Source organism: Scomber scombrus, chromosome 16 (assembly GCF_963691925.1).
Source record: "Scomber scombrus chromosome 16, fScoSco1.1, whole genome shotgun sequence".
Lineage (NCBI taxonomy): Eukaryota > Metazoa > Chordata > Actinopteri > Scombriformes > Scombridae > Scomber > Scomber scombrus.
In genome coordinates, this window is record NC_084985.1 from 23,987,599 (window position 1) to 24,014,067 (window position 26,469).

The 26,469-nt window shown below is 40.9% G+C and overlaps 2 protein-coding genes across 2 annotated transcripts; both read left to right on the forward strand.

Moving 5' to 3' along the window:
- The first annotated feature begins 1,292 nt into the window (after positions 1-1,292).
- Positions 1,293-7,035, forward strand: tmem222b (transmembrane protein 222b). Its single transcript, XM_062436175.1, has 6 exons — positions 1,293-1,440; positions 2,854-2,938; positions 3,719-3,750; positions 4,524-4,620; positions 4,702-4,832; positions 6,190-7,035. Exons 1-6 carry the CDS (start codon positions 1,322-1,324, stop codon positions 6,275-6,277), a joined length of 552 nt encoding a protein of 183 aa, XP_062292159.1. The 5' UTR covers positions 1,293-1,321; the 3' UTR covers positions 6,278-7,035.
- A 3,775-nt stretch (positions 7,036-10,810) lies between these two features.
- On the forward strand, positions 10,811-12,221 carry tpbga (trophoblast glycoprotein a). The gene is made up of 2 exons (XM_062436431.1): positions 10,811-11,070; positions 11,381-12,221. Exons 1-2 carry the CDS (start codon positions 10,811-10,813, stop codon positions 12,219-12,221), a joined length of 1,101 nt encoding a protein of 366 aa, XP_062292415.1.
- The last annotated feature ends 14,248 nt before the right edge of the window (positions 12,222-26,469 follow it).

A 26,469-nucleotide genomic window follows, 5' to 3' on the forward strand; every position in this document is an offset into this window, starting at 1 on the left:
TATACTTTGCCATAACCCATATCTGTGTAATGTTTTGACTATCCAAGCATCACATGTGCATCAAGTAAAGGGTTAACTAAGCTGAATTGACCATTTTGGCTCCTAACTCCTTGAAATGGATCATTATCTTATGGTGACCCCAGGTTGGGAACCACTGGCCTATGTGATGTTTTTGTAAATAATGCACATGACCTTATGAGGTCAAAAAGATTACAGCTGTAATTGATAATTATTTTTTATTAAGATTAATCTGCCAAAAATATGCTTGATTAGTTGACCAATCATTGTGGTCCAAACATCATAAGGTATTTCATAAACCAAAAATATTCACTTTATAATGATGTAAAACTATGAAAATCAGAAAATCCTCACATTGAAGAAGCTGGAAAAATATAAGCTTTTGTATTTTCAATTTAAAAATATTTTGATCAAAATGTTTGCAGACAAAAAACAAGTCCCCTTAATCTATATCTTTAATTATAGGGCGAAGACTTGGTTTAAAGTTAAAATCAATTTAGGGTTATGTAAAGACATGACACATTTATAGCACATTTCAGACTTTAAACCAGGTAATTGGGGATGGTTTGTCCAACTGGGGACAAAAGTCGTGTCTTGACTTGGGGAAAAGATTATTTTTATGATTTCTGGTCAGTGGTTAAGGTTAGACTTAGGTTAAGGTCAATGTTGGGAAAGTAATGGTTTAGGTCAGGATTTGGGTAAATCTCCAGGAAATTAATGTTATTCTAATGTCCCCAAAAGTGATCTAAGTAAGCTGGTGTGTGTGTGTGTGTGTGTGTGTGTGTGTGTGTGTGTGTGTGTGTGTGTGTGTGTGTGTGTGTGTGTGTGTGTGTGTGTGTGTGTGTGTGTGTGTGTGTGTGTGTGTGTGTGTTGTGGTGAATGTGAAACATACCGTTGTGTTTATTGTTTGACTACATTACTGGATTGAGCTGTTCCACCTGCTGGCTCGCAAAAATCCCGGAAGCTGCTGCTCACGTCAAGAAATATAACAGTAACAGATGTGCAGCTTCCGGTTGTTGTTTTTTTTTTAAAGGTACTCTTAACAACTATGTTGTAATGCCATTTATTTAATATGTCTGCAACTCCTGTGTTATAGTTTCCCCAGGTTAATCACAAAGACGAATGTTTAATTGGATATATCGCGTTTAATCCATAGACTGTCCCCATATTTCTTACAAAAAACGGACAAATGTTCAGCTTTATATTGAGGTTGAACTGTTAATTTCCGGTTGTATCCGATGTTTATGGTTAACTTGACGCATCTGTAAATGGGACAAATGAAGTTCCTTTTCCACAGCTGGTGATGGCGGATGTTATGGAAAAAGACACCATGAGGAATTACCACATAGCGTCAGAGAAAATGAACCCAGAGGCCAGCCGCTACCCGTACTGTATCGTGTGGACTCCTATCCCCGTGTTATCGTGAGTTATCTCCGCCGGTGTCGCAGGTCGGACGAAGTGACGGCTTCATGCGCTAACGTTTACGTGAAGCTAACGTTAGCTAGCAGCCAGACGTAACGTTACAACTGCATCCTGTTGCTTATACACTTTAATAAACCTATTGGTGGGCTTTAAATAAAAGCCACAGTCACCTATATCAACTCACAACGTGTAATGGTTGTTAGGATATTGTAAATTACACATTTCGGTGTATATTAATGCTTATAATTTGACAGAACAGACAGACACCAACTTAAACAAACAAAACATTAACAAGGTTTTCATGTTATAGTCTTAAGTTCTTAAAGGACGAGTTTGTATGTGTTAATTACATTGTTCTAAAGCATTTGTAACTGTCAATACTATCAAACCCGTACAGTTATTGTATATTTGTCACAAACAATGGCTTTAAATGTGTGTGTTTGGTTGTGTGTGTTGGTGGCTCTCTCGTTGCAACAGTGTTTACAGTTGTGTAATGTGTGAGTTTCTGGTACATCATCTTATCAAGTGTGGGTCTGTAGACTGATGTGTAGATATGAGTCATACTTCTAACTACAATAAGTTTAACGACTTAATAGTAATCATTTCATAGTAGTATAGGGATGGCTGATATGGACAGAATCAAATATCTTAATATATTTGACCAGATACCTCAATACTGATATTGCAATAATATTGAAAGGAATTACTTCAGTTGCTTTCACAAAGTATTTACATGTTTTAGATTTTTGATAAATAATTATAAGTAATGTGGATGTAATGACCACGTTGGTAAGGGCAAATAAAACTAAGAAAATAACATCACTTTACTATAAAGTATAAGTGCATGAAAACGCACTTATTCCGAGTGGCATACTCTGTCTCACACTAACTATGCAATCACATTCTTTTTTATTTATTGTACTTTTGCACTATGCAGTCATATTCATATTTATTTATCTTTCTTTGCAAAATTGCACTAACTTCCACATCAATGTTACCTGATTTATATTGTTTGATGTACTGTTGTTGTGTTATGTGTGTAAGGTGTCCTTGAGTGCTTTGAAAGGCGCCTTTAAATAAAATGCATTATTATTATTATTATTATTATTATTATTATTATTATTATTATTCAGGCTCTAAGACCAAGAAAAGACAACACGTAAGCCATATTTAGATATCACAATATCCAATATCAAAGATGATATCTAGTCTCACATCACGATATTGAAGTAATATCGATATGTATTGTCAAGTCCAAATTCAGCACTTAGATGATGTAGCTTGTTCTTATTGGACCTGCCCAAACACAATGTTATGTCCACTAATATTGAATACATGTATATTAATCTTTATGTTATGTTTGCTTGTTTGTTTTATGTAATAATGTTAACTTTGCTTGTTGTTTTTATTCAGATGGCTGTTTCCATTCATCGGACACATGGGAATCTGCACTTCCACCGGCGTCATCCGGGACTTTGCCGGACCTTACTTTGTCTCAGTGAGTAATGACTGTAGTGCTGTGAGGTTTACATACATCATTTTTGAGAAAATATTGTTGGCTATATGTCAAATGAATATATGGAGCTTATACAGTACAGTACAGTGCAGTGGACATACTCTCACAAACTCGATGTGAGGTGACATAGCTTTGGGAATTCTCCACTGAAAACCTACTGTTTATTTAGGGTATCCAACACTCAAATTCTCAAAAGCTTAAAGAAGGTTCTGAAAAGTTTGGTAACCTGCTCCTTCACATACAAAGTAACGTGTTTTTTTAAAGTATCCCCACTTATAATTTTGGGAATACTAATATGGATTTTGATACCCAACCCTACAGCTGTATTTCATGCCCCTTTTGACCCAGAAACACTGACCCAGTTTGATGAATAATTTTTTCAGAAATACTTCATTATGATCTACACTTGTAGGGAAGTATAATTCCTAAACACGTAACTGTAAAATGTAGATGTAGTTATTATCTGAGCTCTTTCTCTATTGGTCCAGATAGTGGTGCTGTAACATGTCACTTTACAATTATTACTTTAACCCATTTTGCTGCAACACCCAAACAAACCTGATGGTCAATACAAGCAAACAGGATTGGAGGCACATTTCCTAAATTCTTACTGCTAAAACCATCGAAACTACATATTCTGGTTCCTAAAAACTCAAAATTGTGTCGATATACTTCGAGTCTTCACATTCGATACACAATCACTTAAACTAACAGTGTACTGAAATAATGATGAGTATTTAACATTGGTCTCTTGTTTTGCAGGAGGACAACATGGCTTTTGGAAGACCAACAAAGTAAGTAAACTGAGTGTTGTGATGACATTTTAGTGAACCAGGGATCCGTTCCATATAGCAAGCTCAGAAATCTCAATGTGAGATTTATGTATGTATATACAATGGGGGAAATAAGTATTGAATATTTCCAATTAGGATACTCACATGAAATTAACTTGCACAGATAGAGGTAGAATTACTTTCTAACTACTTACAGATTTTCACCTGATTACTTGCCTTTCCTTGCCTTGGTGCCTTGCTTTTTCTTAGTGTGTTAAATACTTATTTCCTGTTTCATTCCACTTTATTACACATAACTTAATTTATGGGCTTTAATGTTTTGATTTCTCTATATGTGTGGATTTCTTGAGTTAATACCAGAGTCTGGTGAGATTTTCATGTGAGTATCCTCATTGGAAATATATTTACTGAAAAAAATGTTAACGCGTTCAATACTTATTTCTCCCACTGTATATATATTTATATACCCTGGCCTATACCTATGAGTATATATACTAAATCATTTCTCTCAGGTCAGAGTCATGACTAAGCAGCAACTCAGGCTAAGCCTGACAATTAGCCTGGCCCGGACCAGGTTAGTTTGCCAGCATAAGTTGCCGTGGTAACTGAGCTTGAACTATGCTGAGCTTGCTTAATGGAACTGGATCTGCTGGAAAATGAGCCAGACTAACGAAATAAGCCTGGTTTATTTAGTAATCCTGCTTTATGGAACAGGACCCACGTCTCATCCAACCAACACAACAATACAATCAAGCTTGTCTCTTGAATTGAAGGTACTGGATGCTTGACGTTAGCAAAGTCTACGCAAGTGGCTCTAACGCCTGGGACACAGCGGTGCACGACGCTTCAGAGGAGTACAAGCACAGGATGGTAATTAAGTTGATTTGTGTCTTCTATATACTTTGTAGAAGCACTACATTGGTAATAACTTGAGCTGTTCTATCTCTTTAGCACAACCTCTGCTGTGACAACTGTCACTCGCACGTCGCCATGGCTCTGAACCTGATGCGATACGAAAACAGCACCTCGTGGAACATGATCAAACTTTGCCTCCTTGCTCTGATCCACGGAAAGCACGTGAGGTAAGGAAAGGGGGAACATGTTCAATCTTTGTAAAAACTGTTTCAGGGTCCAGTTTTTAAACACGGGCTATTTTTGGGCAGTTGATGTTTAGTTGCTTTAGTTAGTGTGACCCAACAATCAGCACGCCTCAACAGCAGAAACAAGTACAAAGAGAAGACGGCAGCAGTACAGACCTTACAGAGTGTCACCAGGGAAAATACCAACTGTCCTATATAGATCCTCTGCTGTGGTACATGAGCATCCTCAAATTAAAGCTATGAGTTGGCACTTTCAAGTCATAGTCATTGTTTTGTCTTCAAATCCTGTCTCCTGTAATGGTGCTAACACAATGGTAAGTATTGTACTTTTCCTACAGCATTAAGTGTGTTAATTAATAGTTTACCATATCGTACTTAAGCAGCCAGTTAGATGAGATGCTTTGCCATAAATTCCACTATTAGTGATCAAATTTGCAAGTGCCTCAACTGTTGACACCAGGCTGTGTATTTAGAGTTTCATTGGTCTTAGGCAAGTTTCTACCACACACGCACAGCAAATACTAGTAGCAGTACAGATGTACTAAAAAAACGTACAAAAACGTAACATCTTCAGTCCTGAAATCATAGAACATGGTCTGTTTTAAAACAGCTGATACAACACAAGCCCCCTGTACAGTAATCCACAGCTGCTGTCTTCAAAGCCGCTGTAAGAAGTAGGGCTGAAGCTTGTGAATGAGGTTTCTCTCCTGGATCCCAGGGGCTCGGGCATGATTTCACAGGTATGCCTTGAACCTGTTGGACACAAGAAAAGAGAGAGAGCCCTGATTCTTGGAGGAGTATTAAGAGCGTATATAGGACATTCCTCCAGTAGGCCTTTTTTTGAATACTGGTGTTGCAGGAATGGACTACACATCCCAGCAGCTCTCTGGTTTGCAGATATTTGTGTGTTTCCATCTATCTCAGCTCCCTCCAGACATACCAGTCACTGCTTATGTCACTCGGCAGTGGTGAATGGGGAGGTCTATGTGGGGGGAAAAGTGACATCATTGCATATTGTCTATACTGAAACAGTTGCCATGGTTACAAGCCAGCAGTGGGATATTGATGACATATTCTCCCCACTTCAGCAGGACACTCAGGACAGGATGGGAGGAAATTGTGATTAATGCTGTTTCACCACCTCTGTTCTCATTTCCTCACCTTCTCTCCATTCTCTCTCTCTCTCTCTCTCTCTCTCTCTCTCTCTTTCTCTCTCTGTCTGTCTCTCTCTCTCTCTCTCTCTCTCTCTCTCTCTCTCTCTCTCTCTCTCTCTCTCTCTCTCTCTCTCTCTCTCTCTCTCTCTCTCTTTCTCTGCGGGTGTTTCTCTTCTTCCATCCAGCTGTGCTGGCTTCCTGAAAACCTGGCTGCCTTTCCTGATGCTCATGGGCATCATCCTCACAGTGGCCCTGGCCATCAACCTGCGGTGACCTGGGAAGGCAGGTTCACGACAAAAGCGGAACCCCCACAGGTCTGATGTATGTGGGGCTGACCTATTAAACATCAAGAGGGGGAGGGAGAGAGGAAGGGGCATCACACGGCGTTGAGCGAGGAAATAAAAGACTACTCACCTCCCAAGAGAAGACGTCCAACACATGTATACCAACACATGTTTGGTCTATGGAAAGCAGGCGACCCTTGTTACTGGCATTACTCCAGTGGTGGAGCTGGAATTGCCTTAGTGACTGACATTCATCTATATTCATTTATTTTGAGAGAAGGGACTGAACACCCCCCCTCCTCACTTCCACCACCACTGCAACTAACAGGACCACACAAACACACTTAATGGATTAAAGAAAGCTTAAAAGCAGGTTTAAGCTACCAGCACCTGCAAAGTCTAGAAGTTCGGTAGCCCGATTCATAGGTGAAACAGACGTAGGTCAGCGTCAAATTCTCTCGAGGGAAAAACATCCATGCCTCGTTTTCGGATTTGGAGCGGTCTTTCTTTGTAATGGATTGGGATCCTCGTAATCCCATGATTCAGTGCTTCCCGAATGCCATTTTTTTTCTACCGGGGAGCACAAACATGTTAAGTCAATTAGCTGCCTTTCTAGGGAATTTATCGCGTTTCATGCTCGATTTAACGTAGCTCTTCCACAGCGCCGCGACTTAAACCGAAATACGTCGGAGCAAGTTTGTATTATTGTGCTTTTTTTTTCTCTCTCTCTGTGTTTCTTACAGCATTTTATAGTCTTTAACTCCGCGTGATATCCGAAAAAGTCTGCATCTTCTAGAAAAAAAGAAATATTTTCTCAGAGACGTGTTTGCATTATGTATTTTTCAAACGGATCACCTCATGGTACTACGGTAAAAATAGGTTTACAATAAATGTTTTCATACTACAGATCATCAGTGCAATGATTGTAGCAACCTCAATGCATGTGGCTGTGAAAAATACCTGGAGAAACTTAACACAATAGTAAAGCTCCATTTGGTTTTCTATACTTGTGCCAAATGTGGGAGAATAGACCAACATAAACTGTGTCCTTCAATCTTTAATTCTCTTTTTAGTTAAACGGTTCATTGATTACTTTAAAATGATTGAAAGGAAAGTGTCTTGACTTCTTTTTCGTTCAACCTGAGAAACGTTCCGTTTTCTACTTTTTCTAATTTCAACTTGAGTCAGTGCCTAAAAACGATCCTGTATGCTTATTTTTGACTCGTTTCTTTTATTAAAAAAAACATTAATTCCACATGATGGTTGGCACTCGAAATCAGTTGCCATGGCTGTCGTGAGTAGATTCAAATCCCCTCATTGTTTGCTATCAAACAGGAAAGAAGAAAAAAAAAAGTGTTGAGCCCTCTCTTTGTCCGCGTTGCTGCCAGAAAGCAGCAGGTAGCCAGGATCCTCAGGTTTTCACGCTCACTACTACCAACACCACCTCCCCCCACCTCACTTGCTGAATACCCCCCCCTCCTTCTCTTCCAGCGCCCTGCCAGCGTCTCTCCTGCTGTTTTTTCCACCTCTGCAGATCAGATTCGAAGGTCATCGTGAAATGTCAGCTCTGTTTTCACAAAGCTTTGATACACAACCGGCCGACATCCTGCAATAATCCAAAGTAGATGTCATTTAAGTGAGAGCTTTTCAAATTAAAATCTGTTTTTTTGTTGGTTGTTTTTTTTGTGTTTTCCATAGTAAAGGTTCAGGGCTAACGCATCGAAAGCAGATATATTCCGTGGCCTCTTTGCGTGTGTGTTTCACCCATGTTGCCTGTAAATATTTGAACACACATTTACACTGTACACCAGGTGCTCTTTATATACTTTGCTAAACTTGACCGCGCCACTCTTACAGTTTAATCTTCCGCATATCTCATCTCTGCTCTGCATAGTAGCAGATTCGTGCCTGAATGATTGTATGATTGTGTGTGTGTGTGTGTGTGTGTGTGTGTGTGTGTGAGATTGGAGAGAGAGCATATGATTGCATGCCAGCATGTGTGTATTGCATGCATGCAAAACTATGGAGAAGTTGATGTTTGACTCATGCTGCGGCTTCTTGATTAATCAGCTGCATATATCATGGCAGCTAACCGCCCAGCGATTCAGCTTCTAGGTTTATTACCCCACATCTTTTTTTTTTCTCTCTCTTAATCACTTAAGATTTCAAGTTTTCTGCGATTGCTGGTAAATATTAGCAGGTATAAATAATAAAGCAGACTGTAACATGCCTTTGTATGTTAATGTTGATTGGAGGCAAGAGGTTGACCGATTCTGTAGATTAGAGCTACAGAGTCATTTTCTCAAAGTGTTCAAATGAGGGGTTACAATTGGAGAGAGGGGGATGGAAAGTCATTTTTAAAAATGTTTGAACTGTGACTTCAGGGCTTTAAGGTCCTCGTCACTTGTAGCTGTCAAGAGGAAATCTCTTATTTTAAATACAAATTTTAAAAAGTCTCAAGTATCTTATAGATTATTGGGAAATTCAGATTTTGGACCTAACAAGTAGCATCCTGGTAGCCTGAGATTGATGTTAATAAAAGTAGCATGTGTTTAAAAAAAAAATATAAAATTGAATCTGGAAATATGCTCTTTACACCTCAGACTCAACAGCGACATTTTTACATCTCTGTCCAAATCATGGATGTGGAAAAAACCCGTAAAAACAAACAAGAGAAGTGAAAATAACCTCCTGTAATTGCGCTTAAATGTTGGAAAAATGGGGTAGAACAACTCATACTGTGTCTTTTGAATATGTAACTTGTCCTTTAGTGAAACGGCTCATTCATCACACGTCGGGAGCTATGAAAAGGTATATGAATGAATAGCTCTTTTGAGATCCGTTGATTAAACTCTAGCTTTTGACTTTTTTGTTCAACGTTGTCATCGGTTTACCGTTTCGGACGTATACATGTATATTTTTAGGAGGAGAGATTCGCAGATCCTTCATGAGTGCATGTGCAAGAACGCCATATTCAGCTTGAGATCATTTTGAATGGTGGAGACGTTGCCTGCTGCGGTGCCTTGTTGTATCCAAGAGCCAGGTCCAGGAATGTGGAGACCTGTGGTCCCAGCAATTCAGCCTGTTGACAAAAGACAGTTGGGATGCTATTATTAGTGCCACTATCCATATATACTTATACCAGTCTGCAATTTAAAAAAAAACCCTCTTTTGTTTCTCTAATCCCCCCTGAAATATCTTTTATGCTGCAGATCATCTAGCTCATGGGGAATTTTAAAAAATCCTGCAAGTGACTGTGTGAACTATGAATGTGTTTATGACTTACAGCTATAATACCAATAAAGATGTCTATTATTGTAGAAATTTGTGGAGTATTTCTTTCTTGGATTCCATCATTGAATTATGACAACTGTGTTTCATCAAGGCTGTCAACAGGAGGGATGATGTTAGGATTTCAAGGCTGCCCGAGCCATGAAAGGCAAAGTCCCCCCCCCCCCCCCCCCCCCCCCCCCCCTCCAAGTTTCTACAGATACACCGAGAAGCACTTCTTGTAATAATCATTAGAAGTCGTCAGAATACACATAGAGGAAAGGGGAAGCCGTGGCAGCTTTGATACTTTACTAATCGGCTAAGAGTCTCTCTGAATGGCCATTATCCTGCAGGGCATCACAGTATTTAACACAAGTGGGATCAAAGGCTTTGCAGTCTGGCCCCCAAACACCCCTCCCCCCACGGGTTACCATACCACCTGGGTAGGTGGGAATGACAAGGGGACATCAAATTCACTAAACACTGATCAAGAGAGCAGCAGAACTGCTTATGAGTGAAGCAAATCTAGACAATCATAAACCTCCTAGAAACCTTAATAGAAATGAAAATGTTTATAAAGTACAATAAATGATCACATATCCTCAACTGTCCCCTGATATGACTTTTGCTATAGAAAACTATTATTATTATAGAATATAATTAATATAATAAATTGTGGGTTAAGCTCATGCCCAGGTATATGGAGTGTAACCTATTGTTTCCATATGATCATATTAAGTGATATTATGTGCACATGGATAAAACGGTGAATATTATGTAGAGACATAAATCTGACAGCTCCACCACTTTCTCCTCCTCATCCATCCTTGATGCCAGCAGAGGCTGAGAGGCAGATCTGGAGGATGGGACGGGGAGCAGGGGGCAGGAGGAAAAAGCCCCTCCCCGCAGATCATTGCACTACTAGTGGATGGTCGTTTTAACTTCATTGTTGGAGAAGAAGCGACGCCCCGCTTAGCCACGGCAAAGGATCAAAAAGCCCCCTCTGATCAGCACGACCCCCAGTTTTGTTCTCATGGAAATCAGCCCCTGCCTCCCGGCCACACTCTCTGCAGAGATGCAAAGTTGAAGCGCATTCCCAGCCGGGACAGCAGATGATAATGATGTCTTGGAGGAGCTGATCGTTTCATTTACTCCTTCCCCGAGTGTGTGTCTGTTGTGTGTGTTTTTTCCCTTTTTGGTTTTTTTTGTTGCTTTGCTACTCTCGGACTGCAACACTTTGTTTCAATCCAACATGCTGGATCTGACCCTGGCTCAGCGCATTGTTTTCTGCGCGCTGCTCGGCTCTGTTTACGCATCGTGTCCTCCTCGTTGCGAGTGTTCCGAGGCGGCTCATACCGTGAAGTGCGTCTCTAAAGATCTGCGGAGTATCCCGATCGGGATCCCGGGATACACCAGGAATCTGTTCATAACCGGGAATCAGATCAGTCGAATCGGTCCGGAGTCTTTCAAAGGACTGGAGAATGTGACCAACCTGTCTCTGAGCAATAACAGGTAAGGCTCCTGTTCCATCTTCTAATGCAAAGCCAGCATGTTTTAATGCATTCAGGACAAATCTGATCTCCATTTGTGTCACTGGCAAATTCCTGTTTAGTCATCAGTTCTCCCTGAAACACAGTAGCTAAGCAGATTTCTACATTTAAGCACTAGAAACAGCCTTTGTGTGCTTCCATGTGTATTAAAATGACTCCCATGTTCAAAATAAACCATCCTGGCAAAGATCAGTACTTTTTTTCACACTTTCTTTGTCATTTAAGTTGTTTTTAAAGTGTGGATGACATCTCTTAAATCTCCTCAATTCCAGAATCAGCGAGGTGGAATCCCACACCTTCTCCGGACTCCGCAGCCTTCGCTCTCTGGATCTGAGCAACAACCAGCTGGCTGTCATTCACCCCGAAGCCTTCACCGTCTTGAACCAGTCCCTGAGGGAGCTCAACCTGAGCCGGGCCCTCTACAATCACTCGTCAGTGATGGACCTGGCCACCTCTCTCCGCTGGAGCTCCCTGGGGAACCTTCAGGGTCTGGACCTTTCGGACAACAGCCTCATCTACTTACCTTCGCGAATCTTCTCCCACTTGACAAACCTGCGGAGGCTCCAGCTTTCCAATAACTCCCTGGTGTCCATCCACAACTCCACCCTCTCTGGCCTGGAGCGCCTGGAACAGCTGGACCTGACCCTCAACGCCCTCAAGACGTTGACCGACGACGGTCTGCAAGAGCTGGACTCGCTTCCCAGAGCCGAGCTGCTGCTGGGGGAAAACCCTTTCACGTGCACTTGCGGGATCGAACCTTTTACTGTGTGGCTCAACAGATCACAGGAACGCGTCAGGGACGTTGAGGGCCTGGTGTGCTCCGTCCCAGCTGACATGAGGAACACGTCTCTTCTCGCCGTGGGGACGCTGACTCTGGGATGCCACCAGAGGGATGCAGGGGCGGACCTTGCTCTGCAGACCTCTTATGTCTTCTTGGGTATAGTCCTGGGTTTCATCGGTCTCATTTTCCTCTTTGTACTCTATCTCAACCGTAAGGGCATCAAGAAGAGGATCTATGACTTGCGTGACGCCTGCAGGGAGGTGTGGGAAGGTTACCACTATCGCTTCGAGATCGACTCTGACCCCAGGTTGTCAGGTCTCGACGAACGCTGATGTGTGACAGGACAATCACCACTGGTTTCTTAAGGACGTTTTTTTCTAATGCATTTATCAGTAGAAAAGTGTAAAAAATGTACAGATCTATCTGTAAATATATACATACAATATTGTTAATCTTTTAGCTTAGTTGGTTTAAGCATGCATTGCTTCGTCGTTCCTCATTACACAACTAATACGCTCTTTTAACAAAGAATACCTTAGATGGAGACAGATGTTATTAAGGGAGCTCATTGACTGATATTTCTTATATTCATGACTGCTCTTTATGTGCAGATTAGAGCAACAATAAGTGCCTGAAGTCAGCAAGGTAGTGTTTTTCCTCTCTTTCTACATGGTACACTCATTCAGCATTCTGTGTGAGATCTTGACTCATATTTAGCTTGTAAAAAAAAACACAAAAAAGCAACAAAACGCTGCAATAAAATCCTGACACTATGAAAACAAACCTCTGGGAATTCAAAGCACAATCACTCATTCATCTTTGAACCGTTTCAAGCCCTTTGGTCCCCCCGTCCTTCCAGCCCCAGGGTGCCAGAGAGGAATTAAGCCTACAAAAGCCTTTCCAAAGCTCTCCTAAAATCACCACTCTGCTCTTCTCTGGCTCGTTGCATTGGAAAGGGGGCAGGGGGGGGGACAGTTCAGCACAGACCAGCGGGAATATCCTCGCCCCCTCGTTTTTTTTCCCCTCTCCTCTCTTCCCCTCTCCTTTTTTTTTTCATGAAGCCTTGCTTTGTTTCAACTCCTTGAGTTTTATTGTCAAAATGATGAGAACCAGTCGCAGGCCGAGGCCGCTGAAAGCAATCTCCCTCCTCCTTTAAAGACAACAGCCGCTCTGGAGGCTCTTTGAAGGAAAAGTCTCCACGTTTTTCTGTTTAGAGGATTTTTTTTCTTCCAGTGATAAGATACAGATGATTCTGAAACACCAGCTACATTGTTTCATTCAAGCAGTTTTGCTCTGACCAGATGAATAGGGAGCCTTATGAAACTGTCCTTCAACCTTTTTGGTTTTTCTCTTTTATGTCAGGAAAAGTGTCTTTTTGTAGTGGAAGTTGTGGAAGGGTGGCACAGAAATCCACAGTTGTACATTTTTAACCTCACACTGAATGAATCCCAAAACCAAAGACATCTTATCCTAAATGTCATGTGTCATCCCTGTTTTTCTAAACAGCTACATGAGAATTACAGCTCATTTCTTTGTGGCCTTTTGATGCCACAAAAGTGAGACAAACACAGACAGAGAGAAGAGATGGCAAGCTTCCATTCCCTAAATTGTTTATTGCCCAAATTGCTATCTATGTATTTGGAAAGGGGGGGAGGAAAAGAGGTCTGGAGTTAACTGAAACAGCCTCTCATTGTTCGAAGCCAAAGTAGCATCCTCTTAAGATGTTCTCCAAACTCCTCCGATAGCGATCCAGAAATGTTTAGAACGCGGAGCCATTTTCCTGCATGTGTAATGTCAAAATAAAGCTTCGGAAAGTCATGATGTCTGTATGCTCATTTAGCCCAAATGTAATCTTGTGTTTTTTTTCAGTAGGTATCATTTCTCCGAGCTGCAAGAACCACATTAAGACAGGCATTTAGTCGCAGAGAAAACAATTGAGGCTCGTACTGCTGGCACAAAGGGTGGCTCGGATGTCGAAACGCCTCAAATAAGCTTTGTTTTCCAGCGCCAAAAGATGCCTTGTGATACTCATCCTCTCTTCTGTTTTCACAGACGACCATTATGCCCGCCGCGTAATAGGATTCATTCATGGTGACAAAAGTTGAGCGCCTGATCCAGCTATTGTTAAAGTGTCATCATTCTTAATAATTGCCCGTGGGAGAAAATCCCAGGGGAAGTTTTCATTTGCTATTACACGACGTGTCACGATCCGGGGGCATTAAGCCGGCCACGGGTTATTGGTGTCAACTGGCGGAGCAGAGAGAAGAAACATTATTGCCTGCATGTCATTTACTTCCGCTTTTGGTCATTAAAATGCGCAGTAGGAGCTGTGCCTTTCTTTTTTTTCGTCTTTTATGAGTCTGGCTGTTTGAAAAATACTGTACATGGCATGTTTGCTATAGGCTGTCTCAGCAGGAATGCAATGAAAAGAGGAGAACCCCCCACAAATACATCCAGACGCTCTTCATTACTCCCTGTTCCAACGAGGCTTGTTAAAATCAGAAAAAAAATTGCCCCAATTAGTGTTCTCTGTTTATGTTGTACATATCTGATTAAAAGATCACATCTTTATTTCAGCTTTGCTTGTCTTGTATTCCCACAAACCATTTGTTACACTACTGAGGTTTCTTTCGAGGAAGCAGTTTTGAAAAACTTGAACAGCTTCACGTCTGTGTACCATGTGGTTTCAGCTATTGGGCAAACGGCGAAATACATATTTTAAAGTTTTTCAGTTTTCAGAAGGCTCCACTCTACCGCAGCAGGCTTTTTTATTTTATTTCATACGCCTCCTGTCTCTTGGAACATCTTGGCGCCATTACATGGGTTTAATGGCCATGATAGGGAATATGCCTTAAAAGTGAACGCCACATCTGTGAGGAATTGAACATGTTAAAAAGAGACCACAACAGTCAGCAGCATGACGACAGAGACAGAGTGGCATCTACCCCACTCCACTGGCACGGTATGACAAACGCAGCTGTCTCTCTCTCAACTAAGGACACATGTCATCATTTATATTTTGCCCTCACTAAACACTGCATGGTTATCTGATACTTTCTGCTCTGCGTGACACACTTTTTAAACCAAACCATCCACAGCACAGTGAAACAGAGTCTAGTCTACCTTCTCTTCCCTTTTTTCCTCTCTTCTTTTAACAATGATCTCGAGAGATCTTAATGAGATCGGTGAATTCATTGGGCCAGCTTCCTGTACATCGCCTATCCATCATGTCCTACCAGTCTGGTCAGTGGAGGTGGCGACCAAACCACAGAGGTGGCTCCAGCGGGTTATTACCCATTGTTCTGCTGCTCTCTTGATCAATGTGACTAATTGTGTTTGCCAGAAGATGCAATGTCAGGAGGAGTTGGTACAGCTGGCCCACTACCCATTAAAGCCAAGTGGCCTCCCATTTATCACTTTCATAAAGGCTGGCTCTAACAGCACAACACTTAAATAAACATACACAGCACAGGCACACACATACCTGAATCATACTGCTTATCCAGAGTCAAACTGAACTTAAAATGTATTTGTGCTAAGAAGTCAGTACATGCTCTGTGTTTCTTTTGACTAGTGTACCTATTATGCATTTTAAATTATTTTAGTGTTCTCCAAGTGGTGTGAATATTGATCATTTGATTGGTGCATTATCTGTGCTGATGAGCACTAATAATAGTTTATAATATCTCTTCAATTCCATAAGACAGACTTTCAACCAGCTGCTGAGCTGATGTTTGGTCACTGCTTAGTCCCATTTGTGATTTCAGCACTCCCTATGTTACTCTGTGTCATGATTGATGTCACTGATTAACATAAAGAATGCTGAGAATATCAGACTACCCTTTCTTGTGAGTTTTGACAGTCTCGTCATTTGTCATAACCACAACTGAACCCATAAAAGACAGCTAACAATTAGACCCCCTTGTTTCTAAAGTCTGGGACAAACAAGAAAGACAAGAAAAAAACAAGAACATTTCCTAGTTGAAAATTCCTAATTCTGAGCTTAATGAGTTCCACTGCTCACAACACAAAGTGCAAACAGTCAACATGGCCGACTGGAGAAACTCATCTTCTTATGGCAGGCAGCATATGGATATTTGCAATGTCAGCAGAATTGAATTGGATACATTAGTGGAACAGTGGAGGATGAGGCAAGTCAACAATAGCCTACCAAATATCAGTATAGGCTATATGTTTCTGATAGTCTGTATCATTTAGTAATATAGCCAAAGTCTTCATTTAGAGAATTTTATTCATTCAACACCATTCATAACCTACTTCTCTGAGACACTGCCATGTTGAGTGGCATCACAGCATCTGCTTCTAGGTGCATGAAATTAGCCTGAGTGTCACAGTCAGAGCTCCAACTTCAAGAGCTGTTCCAACAAACTTTCAAGTAGGAGGTTGAACATTTTGAGTAGTGTTATCTTGAAAACAGTAAAAACGCTGGGTGTGAAAAAACATGATTGAAAAGTAGCATGTACTTTAGCAAGCTAATGTAGCAAGCTAGGCTAACTGGCTGCCAGTTTCAAATACAAACTTTGCCACATGATGGCTCCACCCAAATGTTCAATGTTATGAAAGAACAATGCTATGTGGGCTCGTTAAAAAGGGGGAAATGTCTTCTATTAGCATTGGTTGGTTTGGCAGAAACAGGCTTAATTTAGTGTATGAACCATATATGGATTTTAAGACCTGGATATGGTGCCACCACTCAGCCGTCTGCTGGTTTTCCCTAGTGGCCACTTGCGGTATTGCAACGAAAAATCCCCCTGTTGCCCAAAAAGCATTTTCCCCATAGACAACCACTGTAATTGAGACTTCTGTAAAACTGTTAACAGACAGCTCGAACTTCAAACCAGATCTATTATGACTCTTTCTTTTATGAATTTTTGATCCATGGAGGTTTTATATGTGTAAAACTTTCCTTAAACTGAGAAAAGTCATTTAAAAATCTGGGACATCATCACAATGTAAAGTCTATGGGTGGGACTCATGGGTGCAAACCTGGAAGCTAGAACCTTTTTATTGGCATGTGCGCCAGCTGAGCAATTCTTATTGGACTGAATTGGTGCCATTTTTGGTCTTGTCATACATCCATGGTATGAACACTTGTAGGAACAAATCATAAACAATTCTTCAAACTGAACCTTGTTATCATTGAATGAACCAGCAGCTTTTGGCGGTGGAGATCCTCATTGGTGACTGCCACCACTGTTGTCAACTCAGCTGTAAGTGCATTTGAGCAGTGATGCAAATATTTAGCATAGAATAAAAGTGAACAAACTACATAATGACTACAAATCTGATCTGAGTGAAATGTTTAGCAAAATGATTATTAATTTCTATATTTATAAAGCACCAAAGAAGTTGCTGTTTCCTTGCAATGCTGACCCTTGCATGTCGCTCAACCACTGCCATGGGAAATGGCCACCATGAAGGATGAAGCTTAAACAAAGTTCCCACAAACAACACAACAGTTTTGCACACAAAAAATTAGCATAATTCAAATTTCAATCTGACTTTTATAAAACTCACAACGCAAATGGATCTAATTTGCGTTTAATTGCATAGTCTATCAGTCCCAATTTGGCATATTTACCACAGAGTTAGTACAACATGAATGTGTCCACATTTCATAATAGGATTCTTTATGCTCTTGAAATTTAAACAAGAACCTCTCGGTGCATGACCACAATAGATCCCCAGACCCCGAGGAAAATGAGAAACAAATGCGTCCAACCAAACAAAGTCCTGTCTTGTATGAAAGAAAGACTCATGTAAAACATTCCACCGCAACAATGCAGCTTCCCTCTGAAGTCTTTATGACCGCGTCTCCATTGATCTCTGAATTGACTACAACTGTAAACGCAGCAACAGCACGGCTCTGCCAAGGCCCCCCAACCACCCCCGACCACCACCACCCCCGCGTCCTCAGAAGCAGAGAGTGTCCTAAAGCCTTGTTGTGGGCACCGCTGTCCTCCAGCTGGCCACGAATCGGTCTCTCAATCCATGTGGCCTGTCAGAAGTTCTGTTTTGTTGTTGCTGTGGTTGTTTATAGGAGGATGAGGTTAGGGAGTTTTTCAATTAGTGAGACATATTTCCCTCTGCGTCCCATCCTGCATCTTTTTCTCAAAACTCTGAAAGAACCCCTAAAGCTGAGACTTACCCCATGTGTGGAAGCTTAAAGAAAAAGGTGGCATTCTCCTTCACCGTTTGACGTTCTTACACAGACTCTGTAGGGATAACGACACAGTATAAAGACGAATTGTTACAATGGGGACTAAAACGTAATGAAGCCCTTCGATTGATTAGGCTCACTAGAGGAATAAACCACACAATGATTCATTAAGGAGTCTCTCCTCTGGTCCTCTCAGAAAAACAGAATAGAGCCTGTGTTTGCCGGTTGATTATAAATGGCCTTGACCCGTTTTATAGAGAGGAAAAGATACTCACAACTCCTGGACTACTTCATCATCCGCTTCACGCATCAATGGTTGGGTTGGAATTGAGTAGAGAGACGGGCGAATATAATAGGACTCATTTAAATACACTTGGGATCCAATCCTTCTTCAGTAGACCCAGAATGATTCATGGACAATTACATAATTTATTCTTTGCTGTGGTTTTCTTCCAGTTTTTTTTTGTCCAACAGACATTTTAGTTTGCCTTTCTACACATTTGATGATCTTTATATCTTTGGGCACCATTTCTAACAGCAATGGTAACAGTAATAGTTAAAAAATAGGTTATCCAGATGTATTTGGAAAGGAAAATGAAGGGGAACGTTGTACAAATAGCGTTAGATATACAAATACTATGTCTGCAAACCACGCTGGAACATAATTACAGTACAAGTAGATAACCTTCTGCTCTAAACAGGACTCTGCCATTCATATTCAGCTGAAACAACCTTCATACTAAACTTCCTGTGAATCAGTCAACTTCAGCTTCAGGACGTTGCATCTGTAGACCGGAAAGGAAAGAGTGCCGCCTCTCTGACGATGATGAATCCTCGAGCTGCTTGTGGTGGAATGTGTTGGGTGTGAACTCTCCACAGGTACTTCGACCTCTCGCCTTCCAGGAGAGAGGAGTCTTAAGCTCATTATTATTACCTTCATTATTTCAAATGCTTGGACCAGATGCCGGAGCAGGAGGGAGCCCAACACACCCAACAGGGATCTGAGGCACCTGATTGGTCAGGAGGAGAAGAGTGGTCTGGAGGCCAAAGGGTAGATTCTTCCGGAGAGGAGACGCCATCTGCCTACTGTCTCTTTATGACTTTACATCATCTTGCTGCAGTAAGGACTTTGAGGAGATGATGCTACTCACTTTGAATGAGGTTATTCAGGACTGAATATATACTTTATGTACAGATGTTTAAATGATTTATTTATTCACATATCAGATATCATGTAGTTCATTCCAAACATTAACATATAATCCAAGTCTGACAAACATGTGTTTTATAAGTAAATCTCAGTTAAACTTAAATTATATGGCAAACATTAATCAAATTATTTGTATTAGCAACAAATCTTAACAAAACCATCAATGACTTGATCTGAACAAGTATTATCTGTGTATCTAAAGCCTGATATATGTAATTTCTCTGTGTCATAGAGCTCCGAATCGGCCCAAAATACATCACTGAGCACACAGTGACTTTATTACCATGATCTCACACACACTAGTTTATTTTGACTCAATCACATATACGTGATTACTGCGATACGATATACTGCTGCCAGAAATACTCCCTACTTTAGTGCTGAATGCGTATTAATACACAACTGAAAATAGTCCCTAACAAAGTCACTGTACAGTATACTCCTGTTTGAGAAACACTGTCCATGTTTTAAGAAATGACTGTCTTCCAAATTTTTATTTTTATTTTTTGTTCCTTCAGTTAAATGTGTGTAGAATGAGTGCCAGACCAATAATTATTCAGAGCAGGGTATTTCAGAGTGTCAACATGTTTTAAGAGTGAAACAATATATTTGTAACCAGTTTTCAACCATTCACCTCCAGTAGGGATAAATGGCTTTATGCATGAGTGCCACAGACAGGGAAGCGAAGTCAGAAAGTATGAAAAGCAGAATAATACTTTGATGGTTATGGTCTTTCTGTGAGATTTATTGACAATAAGACTAAAATATAGAACTATGCTAGAAATATATTTTAAATGATAGTAAAGTAAAGAATTCATCCAGCTGTGTCACTTGACCCTTCTCACAAATATGCCCACGTCCTGCATTGCTCTGCACATAAATTACATGATGATGCAGCGTTTGCCTTCTCCTCCACCGCACTCTCCATTTCGTGGGCCTGTTTCTAGCTTAGCATGACCTAACATAGCATAACCTTTACAGGAGAAAGGCTCACACAAATGAGCGTGTCATCCATTTGTCCGCAGATCAGGAGGTCTGTGGCAGATCAAAGAGCATTTTCCTCTGTGGAAATCTAACATCACAGCAGAAAATGCATGCACGAGAAACCATGTGTGCATTTTCTGAAATTCCAATGAGAGAGCTCATCCACAAGGAGAAAAGAGTCACCTAGTTTGATGAATAGATCTCATTTACAGTTTGATTTATGTCACCCTTTCATGTTTTGTGTATGTTTTTGAAACCCTGCCTCTGATAATGCCTGTCTCATCAAGTCAGGCCTGCGTCTGCTGATTCCAACAGAGGACTTTCACTCACTTCCACCCTGCTCATATGAATGTTGATAGGCGTAATGGAAAGAATTCAGAAAAGAGGAAACTGAACCCAAAAAAAAAAAAAGAATCCTCCTGCGCTATTTCCTCTGACAGGAAATTGTGTCTTTGATCTAAGCCACCACACTCATCTGGTCATCGCATGCGAGGTGTCACTCGTTCCTGCGGCGGAGAGAGGGAGGAAATTTGCTATTGCCGCTCGCTCCTTACGCTTGAGCTGCTAAAGAAAAGAAAAATAAGATTGTAAAAATTGAATAAATCTGAGGTTAAGAGGTGCAGGCATGTGCCCTCGGAAAGTAGGACAAAATGACAGATTCACTTGTCGTCCAGAAGCTGTTTTAGAGCCGGACAGAGAGACTCCAGCGCTTGCATCATGCTTCTCCTGGCAGCAGGAGATTGTCATTAATGAACACTATTGACCAAGCACAGCCCGGGATGAAGATTCACACCTGCCAGATTACCAGGGAGTGTGTCCTGTACGTGGCCTAGTGTGTGTATGTGTGTGTGTGTCACCTACACTAATACAGCAAAGGGTCATTTTCACGCCGAGCGCCCCCCCATGCTCACAAATCAAATAGACGCAAGAAGCTGACAATATCACACTCGCATGCAAAATATGACATCATGCATTTCGCTCATCGTTACAAACAGAGAAACAGAATCCAAAATGAAGAGGTGATGCATGATGTGGACGTTGTGGTATGAGGATTACAGTCTGTGATTCATATTCAGCAAACACAGGGTTAGAATGTGCTGATCTGGATGTGTTGTTTGTCACAGTTAGGGTCGACTGCATCATTACTGCAGAGCGCCGCCTGGGTCTATTCGGTGTCAGATGGTGCAAGAGGCATCATTAATAATGTTAACAAGGCCATCATGACTTAACATGATCTTTCTCAGGGTCAGGCCTGATGCAGAGAGGAGAAATCTTAGTGAAATACAGCAAGTAACAGCTATTAACTGTTATTCTGTGTGTGGAAAATGCTCTTTAAAGCTTTTCCTCCCTTTCCTTTTTGGCAAATAAAAAGCAGGAGAGAGCTATGAGAAGAGGTGAAAGGTGAAAAGGTGACAATTGGCAGATCTGTTTCCACCCTGACGCCACGGCAGCAACAAACACCTGTAGACAATCAGCTCATTAAGCCGTGATTGGTTGCAGGCTGCAATAAATGCTACCTGTCTAGAGCACACAGGCAGAGCAAGTAGCTTCAAGGGATTTTTTATTTTTTTTGAGCTACTGTTGCTTTCACTGGGCTGCACGCTTTGGCATAAATAAATGGCTTGTGGAATTCATTTGGGGTAAGTCGTTGGAGCTATTTTAAGCATGTGTTGCTGTTAGTTGTCCCATTTTTAATTTTTTTTTTTTTTTTTATTTTGACCTTGATGTTTTATCTCCTATGCAGGATTTTTCTTATTTGCTTAGTTCAAGCAGAGCATGTACGCTGTTTATGGGCTTCACAAGGTGAGCAGAACTCAACTATGTCATGTTTGGTTTAGTGTTGTGGTGGTCTGCTAGTTGTAGATTCATACTCTGTTTCTCTTGCAGCTCAGAGTTCCAAGAGACAAAACGGCAACGCATATGTTGGCTTCCCCCAACAGGATAGTGGACTAAGACTAGGTGGCAGCTATCTCCAGAATCAATTCAGACAAGCCTCCACTGATCCAGACTCAGCCCAGAGCAGTAGCTTCAACATGCAGGCAGGTTACAGCCAGGGACCTTCTAGTCGAGATTACACACAAGGTGTTTCACAGCCAGCTCAGAACAGCTACTTTTCAGTCAAGGCAGGTAAGAGCAGCTTGTTGTCAAATCCCAACTGGAAAACGTCAAGCTTGGCTCAATTAAATGCTCAAAAGGTGCCAAAAAGGGAGTTTGGCCTTTCTACATATATTGTAAGTGGAACTACTCTGAATTCAAGTCATAAAAAGCAGAACAGCCCTATCAACAGCAGGACTTGGCCAGTTCAGCAAGGTACACAGCGTACTAGCCAGTATCTGTCCAGCAGTTCTGCATCTGTTAAGAGTCCTAGGGAAAGCTTCTCCTTCAAACCAGCCTCCAGCCAGATGGCAGCACAGAAACCTTCCAGTACTGCTAATGCACCAGCCTACTATTGGCAAAAGCAAGCTCCAAAAGACTTCAGCCCAAGAGCACCTGACCAACAGCGCAAAATTGTTAAGATGCAAACATCAGCCAGTGCCCCTGCTAGGAGAGTGTCTTCACTTCGCAGCGCTAAAGCACCCAAAAAGCCTTTCAATTTCTCAACTTCAAATGAGGGACCCAGATACAGTCCTAGCCAGTCTGGGGCTGGAAACCCATCTCTTTCAATCTACCAACGGAAGGGGTCTCCGAACAGCAGAGCAGGAACCTCTGGTCAGCGCTTCGCCCCGACCAAAACCCACAACATCCCTGAACGCTTTGGTGGCTTCGCTATCAGACGGCTGGGAGACACTGACCAGAAGGCGCAGAACACCTGGAAGCCACAGCAGACCTACATGGCTCCCACACAGAAGACCTACATGGCTCCCACACAGCAGACCTACATGGCTCCCACACAGCAGACCTACGCAGCACGGCCCCAGCAGACCTACGCGGCACGGCCCCAGCAGACCTACGCGGCACGGCCCCAGCAGACCTACGCGGCTCTGCCACAGCAGACCTACATGGCTCCCACACAGCAGACGGTATCTTATAAGCCGCCGGTCCAGAGTGCTCATAAGCCAAGCAAATGGCTGAGGGTCAGGCCACAACATGCAGGTGAGTATCAGACTAGATTTCACTCAGCAGTCTATATGAACAAGCCTGGTTTCTAATCTGTCGTCTCTTTCTTATAGGTGCAGAGAGGCTCATTTCATGAAGTGTTTTGAAATAAATGTATTATCTTTAAATAAAGTATTGTTCCCTTACCTTTTGTGGTACTGAAATGGCTTGGCTGCACATATGTGGACTTGTTGCCACCTAGTGTGTAAAAGATGTGTTGCATAATTCACTTAAAACAGAGGCAGTCTTGAATGTCCTGCATCACTGCAAATAGAGGTTTCTTAAGCTTTAAACATCTACTTGGAAAGCATTTGGTAATACTGATTACATAAAACTAATACTTGAAGCATTAAAACTTGACCTGTGAACTGCTTATCACAACAGTAACACTATTGGTGTCAATATTTAAAGTTTAAAGCTGTTGTAGCAAGACCTGCATCAAGTAACTAGGGAAATACTGCTGTTGCTTTCATTTAAAAAAAAAAAAAAAATTTTAACTCTAAATTCAAAGGCCAACCAGCAATCAAACTATCTTGAAGGTACATCTGTATTCTGCAGTAATTTAGGTGTACAATAACCTAAAGTATCATCCCTGTGTTCATGTACACATTTTAAACACTGGACAAGTCCACACTGGAATTTGCAAGAAGTTCAAATGACTGTTGGAATATACTTGGTGCCCCATATAGAAACCATCATTAAACAATGACTTCCCTTCAGTGATACACCTTGAGGTACTCCATATTTGCCATCTGTAAATGTATTAGTGTTATTTCAGATAAATACACTAGACATATTGTAAGAGTATAGCATCAAAGACTGTACTGACTCCTTGTAATAGAAGTACAGAGGTCAAATCTGAATCCATAGCAAGATTTAGTTCTAACAGATTACTGTTGGGTCAGAAGTTGTTGACAACTCTAAAATGGAAGAACTGGGACTCTGAATGTGGTGTAAAAGGGAAAAATTGTAAAGACTTTTGATAGGTGAACATGTAAGACAGCTGTTTAAGTTTAGCTACAATGTCAAATCATTTGAATGTTTCATTTTACTTATTTTAGAGGAAAAACTCTTGATTACTGAACATTGAAGCAAGCAAATGTCTTTGTAAGGAGCTTCCCAAATAAACCACCACGCAGGAGGCACATCTGGTTGGTTTGGGACATTACTCATCCTTCATGCAATGGCTTGGGATCTGGAAGCAAGTTTGGTGCTTAAGTGTGCACAAGACAATTTCACACTAATATAACACAAATGTAATTGTATAATTAACAAAATGTACATGTATGTGGTGATGTTGGAATATGCAGCCCATTGTAGCACTTAAACTATTATAAATATAATGAAACTGTATAATTATACTGCATTGAATAGTGACTAATTGACTCCAGTCATTTAATTTCATTGAGATGCAGAAATCACTTCTCATTTATTGAATCATTTTTCATGACACTGTGTGAACTGTGTTCGCCTGGTGATGTCAGTCTCCATCACCTCCATGGTTTGCAATAAGCTACATAAATAAGTCACATGCATAGTTGCATGTCAAGACACCAAACCACCACTGTTTTCACTCTGAAGGAAACTACATATCAGTGTTATGAAAATCAAATGCTAAATGACACTAAATGAATGATTGAACTCAATTATTGTTCTATGTCCAATAACAGTCAGACACTCCTTCACTGAAGCTCATAAAAACATGAATATGAATCTGATGTGTTTTTAGGAAAGTCTGAAAATGAGTTCACACACTGGATAAATTAGACCTGAAATAAACTCAGCTGTCCACACAGAGGGAACGTGGCCTGGTTTGTTTAATAATGGGTGGAGGAAACATTCATTTAGTTCTCCCAGCTGCATGATGATTGTCCAACTTGTGCTTGCAGTCAGCAGCTGCTCTGTGATTGGTGGTTTGTTAACAGGCATCTTGCTGCATGTTGGTTTAGTTCTCCAACAAGGTTTATTTTCCAGATCTCCAATTTCATCTTTCCAGCGTTGAGGTTTTGCAACAGGTCGACTCGTGTCACGACAAATGAGAAAGTGGAGAGGTCTGCAGATCTCACATGACCTCGGTCACACGTCAGTGTTCCGTTTCCATGGCTTTTACTGACGCACATGCATGTGCGAGTGAGCAAGTGAAAGAGTGATTTGGATTTGAATGGTTGATTGGCTTTACGATTTGCCATTGTCTCCAAACTGTCACATGTGCAGCTCATGGAAAGTCCAAAGTCTCTAAAGACCAATCAAATGAATTCTCAGGGAACCTTTTCCTGCAGCATCTGATGTGCTTTCAAAGATCATGTTGGGTTAGAGCACAATTACATGTTAAAACTGTTTTATTGTCATCTAAATGTGCAATATATTATTTATACTATACACTATATAATGAAATGTTTGCAGTCAATGGTATAGGCCTAGCTTTTGAGTTGTGTGTATAGGGAGCTATTTTTATGTTTTTGCATATTGTTTGGCCTCATGCTGTTTTATTATAATTGTTTTAACACATAATTCTCTCAACTTACACTGCCAATTTAAAAACAATATGTTCTACTCAAGGCTGGACACTGACATTACATTTTGTCTTCAGTTAAGTATAATATATTTCACAAGATCATTCATGTCCACACTTCCATTTGAATAATGCTTATATTATAATAAGATGAGTGTGTCCTTGTATGTCAAAACAGTGATTGGTTCAGGGTTTGTGTTTGTGTCTCTGTGTACTGTATAAATAAGAAATGACTTAACTTGACCCATATACTTGACTTTATACTTTATGTTTTGTCACTTCACTGTGCTGTTTTGACCAGATGAGGGCGCCATGGTTTCAGAAGAGAAAAAGGTAAGAAGCTGACATACAAGATGAAGCACATTCATTGGCTACATATTAAGTCAATATAAATAAAGGTGTAACATATGAGTATACCCATGTGTTCAGTGAATTGATACACAAAAGGCGAGGCAATTTTATTTATATAGCACCATTCAGAAAAGCAAATCAAAGTGCTTTATAAAGGCAGAGAAATACATAGAAAGCAATACATTAAGAACACATTAAGATGACATATAGACAATAAAACTGCATTTAAAAGACAATAAAAACTAA